Raw genomic sequence first — 10,896 nt, forward strand, 5'->3', positions numbered from 1 at the left:
GTCTCTACAGATACTACTTACTAGTAATAGTGTAACTAGAATTATTAATTTCAATAAATACATTAGCTGATTGGATATCGAATACCTAAGATAAACTGAAAAAACTGTAACTATAAACTACTTAAATAGATTAATAATATGACGAAGAAACAAATAAATTCTTCTTACTATCAGAAACTGTGAAATAAGCTTCAATTTTAAAAACTAAACTGTATTATTTAATGAGAAAACTCAGAAATTGGAAGCAACTAAATAAGAATCATTATATGAAAGTATAAAATATGATATTTAACTAGAAATAAAAGAATCTATTTAAAGGCAATATATGTAACGTGCAATCTATAAAAATGGACTGACTATTAATAAAGATTTAAAATGCCATAAAAAATAATTAAATTTAGTAAATAAAAAATAATAATTCAAACAATAATATAAATCACATAAATAATAAACAAAAAAAGAAAACCAAAATACAATAAATTAATTATAATCAAACAATAAGAATAAAAAAACAAAAGTATAAAGAAAATAATAAGGGCATTAAATACACTAAAACAAAAATTTAATATAGAAAACAAATATGATATAAAAAATAGAAACATAATAGAAAAAGAATAAAAATAAAATATATAGAAAATTCCTAAAATAAGTTAATGAAATTTAGTATATAATTAAAACATCAAGACAAACTAACCCATACTAAAATATAATCGAAAAAAATGAATATAGTAATTGAAAATCTTAAGTAATCAGTGAAAACATGAAATGGAAAATGAATAAACGATAAATAAATTAACAAACACAGAAAAGACATTATGATAAATTAGGCGTAAAAAAATAAAAAATTAAGGGTAAATTTTATTAAAATAGTATTCATGGAATAGGAATCTTGTCAATCACACCTGAATATATATTTTATATTTTTATAATCTTAAATAAGATAAATATTAGATAATTATTATTTATATAAACTTAATATTAAATAAATTAAATGGTTATTAAAAAGTAGAGAGCACTAAATAAATACTTTAAAAAAATATACAAAGTTAAAACATATATATAATAATATTAATTAATTATATTTTAATTTTATGTGTTAATAAATAAAATATTTTTTATAATTTTATATGCATAATGATAAATAAAATATTTATTTATTGAAAATTTATTATTATAATTGGAATATTTGTCTTAATAAATAAAAGAAAGTTATAATATATTTTAAGTTTAATTTAAAATATTTTAATATATAAAAAAAAGGATAAAAATAATATATTATAAAAGAAATTTTATATAAAAAAAAAAAGATTTATTTTTATTTTATTTTTAAACATTTGTTTTTTATATACAAATTTAGCAAAAATTAAAAAATGAAAATATTTATTTCATATATATTGCAATAAAAATAAATTAAACTAAGTATTTTTTTTATAATTTATAATAGAATTCAAAGTATATAATATTTTAAATATAATTTATATATACTCATATAAAAAATCTATATTAATTGTATTTATTATAAATTATATATTTATAAAACAATATTTTTTTTCGGTATATGAAGATAAAAGAAGAATAGATTTTTTTATTATTAAATATAATAATTTATAAATATATTGTTATAAATTATATATATTTATAAATGCAAACAAAAAATTATTTTGTGATAAATAATATGTTTAATAAAATAAATTTGTATCTTAATTTTTATTTAATGAATAATTATTTAAATAGAAAAAAATTTTAATTAAAAAAAAATTTATAATAAATTATATAATAAAATTATATATTAATATTAATTTTAAAAAATTTAAAATTAATATTTAATTTATTTATAATATATAATATTTTAATTAATTAATATATATAAATAAATATATATTTATATATTATATATTTAAAATAAATATAAATATTTTTTAATATTTTTGTTATTTTTTATACAATATTAAAACACAATATAAAAAAATAAAAACTATATATATATTTTTAGAAAATTTATAAACTTATATTAAAAAAATTATTTACTTAATATTAAAGAAATATGAATAAATTAATAAAAATTAAAAATATAATTATATAAACATATTATTACTAATAAAAACAACGGAGAAGGTACTACCAAAAACAATTAAGAAAGTAATACTGTAAACAATAAAGAAAATTAAATACAAACAACTAATAATGTACTAATACAAATAATAGAGTAAGTACAACTACAAAAAATAGAGGAATAATAATACAAGCATTTGAAAAAGTATTAAATAAAATGATTATGGTACTAAAATTATATATATATATATATTTACTAATTTCTATGATGTTTATATATTTTATTATTTTTATTTATTGGCTATATAAATTCAAATTTAATTTTTTTTTTCATATTAATAATAAATAATATAAATAAATATTTATTTTATATTTTTATTTTACAATTTTAATATTAGATTTTATTTATATTGATTTTTTGAGAATTATTTTGATAATCTTTATATTTTTTCAATAAGTAAATTGTAAATATTCTTAAAATATTAATTTAAATTAATTAATAAAAATAAATAAACATATCAAAAAATATTATTTTTTTAAAATATAATTTTAAATATAATTATTTTATTAATTTATATATATATATATATATATATATATATATTTTTATATATATATATCTTTATATTATTTTATTTATAATTCAATTTTAGAAATTTAAAATTAATTACTTCATTTTTCTTTAGATTAAAATATTTTTATTTTTGTTAATTAATAAATAATTTAAAAATTAAAATAATTAAATAACTTTTTTTTTAAATTTAAAATAATAAAAATGTATAATTTTGATATATTAAATAAACCATATGAACTTATTTTATTTTATTCTTATTTAATTTTAAAAATAAAGAGATATTAATAATTTCAATAAAGAATCATTATCACTAATATTTTGTAATACCTTAATTATTTGTAGTATTATCATGCTTTTATTTCGCATTTTGAATTTGAATAATAGTATCCTTTTTTAAAATCACATTAATGACATTCTTAAGAAGTACAACGTAAACATCCATCACCACAATAAATGCATATTTTATTATCATAATCAGGATAATAAGTATCAGGACAATCTTAAAAACATTAATTCTAATACAAGAAAAGGTGATCTTAACATTATAAGCAATAATTTTTATTATTAGGAGAGCATGTTTCACAATTTATACTGCATTATTCTTACTAGCAAGTAAAGCTTAAAATATTTTGAAATTCCCAACCATTCTGAGTATCACATTAAACACATTTATATTCACTCCAGCAATTAAGGCAACCTTAATGACATTGTAGGCATTAACCATTTTACACAAAGGTACCTAGAGGGCATTCTTCATAGCATTAATTTTTCCAATAATAAGAACCCTATTCACATATAGTAATTGGTACACATACTCTTTTTTCTTTATCCTAAAATTAATCTTCAGGGCATTAAGAAACACATTAACCTTAAAATAAAAAAAATCCATTAATGCAAGAAATACAAGTACTTAATTCACTTGAACATTATTAGCATCCTTGAGAACATACTTCATAACATTAATTTTACCAATAATAAGAATCCTATTTACATATAACAATTGGTACACATACTCTTTATATTTTATCCTAAAATTAATTTTCAGGGCATTAAGAAACACATTATCCTTCTAATAAAAAAAATTCATTTATGCAAGAAATACAAGTTTTTAAATCACTTTAACAACGTTAACATCCTTTAGGGCATTCTTCATAACATTAATTTTACCAATAATAAGAACCTTACTAACATAAAATAATTGGTTCACATTCTCTTTTTTATATATTCTCAATATAATTTACAGGGCAATAAGATAAACATGTTCCTTCAAATAAATATGTTCCACTTAAACAATAAGTACAAGTCTTTAAATCCCTTAAACATTAATAACATCCTTAAGGACATCCTTCATAGCATTTATTGGACCAAAATAAAGAATCCCTTTTACATTTAACATTTAGTACACATTCATGTTTTTCTAAATCCTTAAATTAATTTTCAGGACATTCAGTAACACATTTTCCATTTGATAAGAATAATCCTCTATAACAAAAAGTACAAGCTTTTAAATCAATTGAGCATTTTAAACATCCTTAAGGACATTTAGCACATAAATCGCCTTTTTTTTTAAATTATAATTATTCATCACACACTGCACATACAGTTTAAGATTAGCATTATATACATCCTGTAATTTCACATGTTTGGCATGTATTATTTTCTTTATTAATGAATGTTCCTTAAGGACAATCACTAGCAGCAACACATTTACCAGTATTTAAGTTAAGGAAGTACTAGTCTTTACATTTAGTACATTTTTATTTATTATAATAATCACATTTCTCACATTATTTTTAATCACATCCTTAACTAACTGATTTTATGCATATTCCTTATTCTAATTAATAGTCATTACTACATTATTATACACATATTCGATCTTCTGAATATGTAAAAAAACCACAGTCTAAACAATCAAAACTTGTAGGACCAGAACATCTTTTACATATTGCATTACATTAAACACATTTTTTTTGTAATATACTACAATAAAAACCATTAGGACACTAATCTCTACATACTTTGTCAAGATTTGCATATTTACCTTTAGGGCATTATTAAACACATTATGTTGGATCTTCCTCTAGAGTAAAATATTGACAATTTTTTTCTTCAATATTACAATCAGGTCCTGACCATCCTGATTTACATTTACATTATCCAAATATGCAAATACCTTTTCGAGAACAATAGTTAGGACATTTAGGCTTATGACTACAAAATTCTCTATAATTATCAGGACAAGCAATATAACCATATTCTGGATTTCCTTCATTAACTTCGATTTCTTTTCCTTAATCTTATTTTCTACAGATTAATTTTTTATTGCTCAATTAAGTAATAGTTATCGTAACTTAAGTAAAATCAGGAGAACATTCGACTTTATGACAACGAGAATTGCTATTATAAGAGATACCTATTCCATAAAGAGCAGTAGATTTAAAGCATTTAGAGTCATCTCCAAAATATTAAAAAGTGAAAAGATTAGAACTAATTTAATGACTTGTTTAATCATTACAAAAAACTTAATTTTAAATTCTTTAACAATTATCCGTTAAAACACTTTTACTAATTCCTCCATAACCATCGTATATTAAAGAGCATTATTAAGGAGAATATTCTATTTAAGTAAATTCTGGATACTAAGTTTTAGAATAGCAAGCTTAAATAGCAAACTCACATCCTCTATTTCTTCCCCATTATATATCATCGGCCATATTTTCATTAACTTCAGCATAAAAGCCACTATCTCTCAATAAAGCAATAGTAAAAATAGACAATTGATAACCTCTTCCAGAAGACTCAGCAGTCATCAATTCATTAAATATGATTGTTTTTTCCCAATGTGAACTAATGGAACTCTTACTATCATCATTCTCTAATTGCATTCCTTCTAAAGTATAACATCCATAATATTTTCTAGCAGTAGCAAGTATATGAGGTGTAAAAATTATTTAAGTATTTTTATTCCTTATAATAACTGTTTTTATATAACTTTCTATTTCTTCACCATAATAGTTTCCTGTTAAAGGATTTACCCAATATTTATATAAGCCACTTGAAAATCCTAATATATGCAAACATTCATGCAAAATAATATTGAAATCACCTTAAAATCCAGAAATTTATTTATTTTTGTCTAAATTATTTATATTTACATTAATTAAACCAAAATTAACTCTTTTCAAATTTTCATCCAGTTAACAATAAACACCAGTAGCTAAAATACCTACTTATTATTAGGCTACTAAAATATGTATATCAGAATTTTTCTCACCATCTGTTCTATATTTTTAAGGAACAGATATATTATGGCATATTTCACTATTAAATTTAATAGGTTCTTAAGCAGGAATAACTTTTAATAGTTTTTCAAAATATGCCTTAATTAAATCAATCAAATCTTATAAATAATCTCTTTTATGATTATCTTCTGCTTAATCTTAAGAAGAAATAAAATCTATAGTAACTCTTATAGGTAGTGGATATAATTTTTTTTTCTTAGTTATCTTATCTTTTTGAAGACTTTTTTATAATATTCTTCGTGATTAATCTATTTGTTCATTTAATTATGCGAAATTAAATTCAGCATCATGATTGCATATATGATTATATACTCCTAATATTAAATAAGAAAGAAATAATATTAATAAAATTAAGATTCTTTGACTATTATTAGTTTTAATTAAATTCATTTTTAATATTTTTATTATAATTTATAAAAAAAATATTTACTTAATATAATTTACTTTATATCAAAATAAAACAAAAATTGTATTTATTTTTTGTATTTATAATTTTTAATTTTTTTCAATAAAGGTAATAAATGAATTATATTATATTCAAAAATAAATTATTAAAAAATATAATGTCCTAAAATTATAGTTTTTTAGAAATTTCACAAAAATTATTTTTGAATTATATTATTTTTGTCTTTGAATATAATTTAATATAAATTAAATTTTTTATTTAAATTAAAATTAAAATAAAATACATGCTTAATTAATATATAAAATAATAAATATAAATTTAATATTATTAAACAAATATTTATAAATAAAATTTTAATAATCTATATAAATAAATATGTGAATAATATCTTATTTATAAATAATTATTTAATTTTGTAAAATTTAAATTATAAATATTATTAAAAATTATTAATAAAAAAATAAATAATTAATTATAAAAAATAATAATTTCAATATAAATATTTTTAAAATTCTTTTTATTTTAATAAAATTAAAAATTTAATATTAGCCTTGTTAACATTTTTGTATAAAAAAAAAAAAAGATTTAAATATAAGTTATCAAAAAAAATTTAAAAATCAATTAAAGTATAAATTTTTTTAATTATTTTTTTAACATATGCTTTATTTTTATTTAATTTATATTTTATATTTTTTTTTTTATTTTATTGATTTACAAAATTATGTTTTGGTAGTCATTAAAATTTCAATATTTAAATTAATTAGATGTTTAAATAATATTTATTTTAGAAAGTATTAAATAAATTTTTTAATTATATTAATTAAGATTTTATATTAATAAACTTTTACAAATTTTTGTTTAAATTTATAAATTTTTAATATATTTATATGCTTAAAAATACAAATATTTTTAGTTTTATTTATAGTTAATATTTTTCTTTTTTATATGATAAAAATGGAAATATATAATTATAAAAAAAATCCAAAATATTTGTATATATGATATATTTCAGCCTAACTATCTTAAGTAAGTACAAATGTTTGAGTAAAATCTATATTAATCTATAAACAAAAACTATATTTACAAGTTAAAAATAATAATTTATCTTTGGCAATTTACATTTTATTTTAAATCTTTAATTATATATAAATTATATTCTTAGCAATTTTTTTTTATATTATATATAATTAACTTAATTTTTAAAAAGCCAAGAACAATTTATAATTTTAAATATTCAAAATATTATAATAGTAAGAATAATAAGAACAAATATTATTCTATTATATAAATTGATATTTCAAATTTATAAAAATGAAATATTAGAATTATCAACAAAAAAACATATAAAGAATATGTATATGAAAATTGATATTAAATTAAAACTCATATTATTTGACAAGTAAAATTAAAAACATTAATCAATAGATTTTATAATAAAAATAAATAACTGTATTAATAATAACAATTAAAATTTAAACGATATATAATATTTTTAAAATAAAATAATAAATGTATTAATAGCAGTAAAAATATAATCAACAAATATAGAATTAATGAATAAATTAAGTACAAATTTCAATTTTATATAATATTTAAATTTCAGATTAAAAAAAATTTGAAATAATATAAAATTTAATTATTTATCTTATTATAAAAATAAGTAAACTAATTATTAATTACATTTATTTATAAATACTCATTTTTTATATGCTTTTTTTATATAATTTTTTCTATTATAAATATTAAATATCTATTTAAAACAGATAAATAATTTTAATTTAAAAAATTCAAATTATTAAATAAAATAATATAAAATAAATAAATATATAAATCACAATTTGGCATAAGCATAAGCTTCACCTTTCATTAACATTCCAACCATAGGTTTTCCTAAATTTTCGCTAACCTTTGCTACAATTTCTTTATTTTTATAAAAGCTACAGGCTTCTACTATAGCCCTAGCTCTTTTTTCAGGGATATCAGATTTAAATATACCACTTCCAACAAAGACTCCATCAACTCCTAATTCCATCAACAAAATTACATCAGCAGGTGTTGCAATACCCCCAGCTGCAAAAGTAACAACAGGTAATCTTCCAAGTTTTCTTACTTCTCTAACTAAATCTAAATTAACTTAATGTTATTTTGCGAAGACATAAATTTCATCATCTCTTAAAGATTAAAGTCTTCTTATCTCTCCAAAAATGGATCTTGTATGTTTTACAGCTTCTACAACATTACCAGTTCCTGCATCCCCTTTCATTCTAATCATAGAAGCACCTTCAGAAATTCTTCTAAGAGCTTCTCCAAGATCTTTAGCTCCGCAAACAAAAGGAATTTTAAATACACTTTTATCAATATGATTATGTTAATCAGCAGCAGTTAAAACTTCACTTTCATCTATACAATCAACACCTAAAGTTTACAATATTTAAGCCTCTCCAAAATGCCCGATTCTAGATTTAGCCATAATAGGGATAGAAACTGCATTTAGAACTTCTTTTATCATTCTTGGATCTGACATTCTTGCGATAGATCCGTCAGCCTTAATATCAGCTGGAATTTTTTCCAAAGCCATCACCGCACAAGCGCCTGCAGCTTCTGCAATTTTCGCTTAAGTTGCATTTACAACATCCATAATTACTCCACCTTTAAGGAATTTAAGAAAGCCAACTTTTACAGACAAGCTGCTTTTAATGATAGTATTAGAATCATTGATTCCGTAATAATGTTCTAAATGTAAGGGTCTTTATATTGTACAGAAGTTTGCTCTTACTATATTCAAAAAATATGAATGCCAAGAATAGTCTTCATTTGTTATTTCAGGATGGAAAACAGTTGCAAGCATATTAAATTATTAAACTGCTACAATTACTTAATTTTCTCCTTCAACTTTAGTAGTAGCTAAAACGTCTACTTTACTATTGTCAATTTTCAAAATAGCAGGAGCTCTTATAAAATGGGATACTTCTGAAAGACCAAAATTTTTTGCTTTTTAAGTTAATTCAAGTCTTCTAATTGCACTGTCTGTTTATCTTCCAAAATAGTTTCTATTTACTGTTATATTTAGGCCGCCAATCAAAGGTTAATATTTTACATTTTCTTAAATTCCTATAACTTGTTAATTAGAAACCTTCTCTGATAACATTATAGCACCTGCACATATGCCCCAAACTGGCTTTGATTTTACAAATTCTTATATGACTGAGAGCATTTAGTATTTTTCTAATAATATTCCTTATGTTGTAGATTCTCCTCCAGGAAGAATTAAGGCGTCTAAATTTTTCAACTCATGAGGATGGCGTACATCTATCACATTTATTGTATTTGATATTTTTTATAAAATCTCGCAATGCTCTATGAAAGCACCTTAAAGAGAAAGTACACCTATATTTAGAGTTGCCATGTTTTAAATATTTTTATATATTTTTTTAAAAATATTTAATTAATTTAAAATTTATTTATTTTTTGAAAAAGATTTTTTTAATTATGTCACACTATTTATTATAATATTAAAATAATTGTGATATAAAATTATTTTAAATGAAAAAAAATGAAATATAATTATTGAAAAATAGAAATCAAAAGAATTTTCTTTGATAAAATTTTTATAAATAAAAATTATAATGAAATAATAAAAGATTTAAAATTTTTAAACAAGAGAAAATATAATAAAATTAAATTTTTAATAATGATTATATATAAATAATATTTTTTGTATAAAATAAGTTAAAATTTTCTATATAAAATAAGTTGAAATTTTTTAATACTTTTAATAATAATTAGATATAATAAGAATTTTGTTTCTCAAATAGAAACTAATAAAGTTTAATTTGAATTAATATTAACTATATAATATATCTTATTTAACTTTATTATTATAGTTATTTTATTAATTTTATAATTTTATATAATTATAGATTTTTTTACTTTTATAATTACATTATATATAATATTTATTATACTATTATTTTTAATATCTTAATTTCTAATATTTTATTTTGCAACAAAAACATTACAATAATTTTTTCGAAACATAATTTAATGTTTATTAAAAATGTTATTTATTTATAAATTTTATTAGTTATAAATTACTTTTTAAATATCAAAATTTTAAAATATTCTCTATTACTTGTTTATATTATTTTTAAATTTTATTATGTAAATGTAATTATCAAAAAAATAAGTAGTAAAAAGCAGATAATGGTTTTTTTTTATTTATTAAGTTTATTATAATAATTATAGAAAAATAAAACTATATGAAAAAAGTAATATTACTAAAGAAAAATATTAATTTAAATAAAAATCTTAAAAATTTTATATAATTTTTAATTAAAAAATTAACTATGTATTAAGTATTTAAAGTTTTTTCTTTTATTTTACATTTAATTTTTAATATTTTAGATATAAATAATTAAATTAAACAAATAACTGTAAATATATCAAAGTTAAATAAATAATATTTATACAAAAAATAGTAAAAATATATATTATAATTATTACATAATAAAGATTTTTTTTTTTTTTTAAATTACATTTTAACAATATTCATATTACAT

The 10,896-nt window shown here is 18.2% G+C and overlaps 1 protein-coding gene across 1 annotated transcript, besides 18 other annotated features; it reads right to left on the minus strand. All coding sequences in view use genetic code 6, as the record gives it.

The window, feature by feature from the left end:
- The first annotated feature begins 492 nt into the window (after positions 1 to 492).
- Positions 493 to 536: a microsatellite.
- Positions 537 to 1,603: 1,067 nt separating this feature from the next.
- Positions 1,604 to 1,644: a microsatellite.
- An 80-nt stretch (positions 1,645 to 1,724) lies between these two features.
- Positions 1,725 to 1,769: a microsatellite.
- Positions 1,755 to 1,789: a microsatellite.
- Positions 1,790 to 1,817: 28 nt separating this feature from the next.
- Positions 1,818 to 1,870: a microsatellite.
- Positions 1,871 to 1,993: 123 nt separating this feature from the next.
- Positions 1,994 to 2,044: a microsatellite.
- A 142-nt stretch (positions 2,045 to 2,186) lies between these two features.
- Positions 2,187 to 2,245: a microsatellite.
- A 377-nt stretch (positions 2,246 to 2,622) lies between these two features.
- Positions 2,623 to 2,681: a microsatellite.
- Positions 2,623 to 2,693: a microsatellite.
- Positions 2,626 to 2,672: a microsatellite.
- Positions 2,632 to 2,686: a microsatellite.
- A 675-nt stretch (positions 2,694 to 3,368) lies between the features above and the next one.
- Positions 3,369 to 3,901: a microsatellite.
- Positions 3,369 to 3,983: a microsatellite.
- Positions 3,370 to 4,138: a microsatellite.
- Positions 4,139 to 6,780: 2,642 nt separating this feature from the next.
- Positions 6,781 to 6,827: a microsatellite.
- Positions 6,781 to 6,837: a microsatellite.
- A 1,233-nt stretch (positions 6,838 to 8,070) lies between these two features.
- On the minus strand, positions 8,071 to 9,743 carry IMG5_075380 (hypothetical protein; the record flags this gene model as incomplete). The annotated part of the gene is made up of 1 exon (XM_004036592.1): positions 8,071 to 9,743. The coding sequence occupies one exon, from the start codon at positions 9,741 to 9,743 to the stop codon at positions 8,169 to 8,171; it is 1,575 nt and encodes a 524-aa protein (XP_004036640.1). The 3' UTR covers positions 8,071 to 8,168.
- Positions 8,134 to 8,168: a microsatellite.
- Positions 9,744 to 10,047: 304 nt separating the features above from the next.
- Positions 10,048 to 10,103: a microsatellite.
- Positions 10,104 to 10,896: the final 793 nt, after the last annotated feature.

The sequence above is a fragment of the Ichthyophthirius multifiliis genome, assembly GCF_000220395.1.
Source record: "Ichthyophthirius multifiliis unplaced genomic scaffold scaff_1120509250464, whole genome shotgun sequence".
NCBI classification, from domain to species: Eukaryota; Ciliophora; class Oligohymenophorea; order Hymenostomatida; genus Ichthyophthirius; species Ichthyophthirius multifiliis.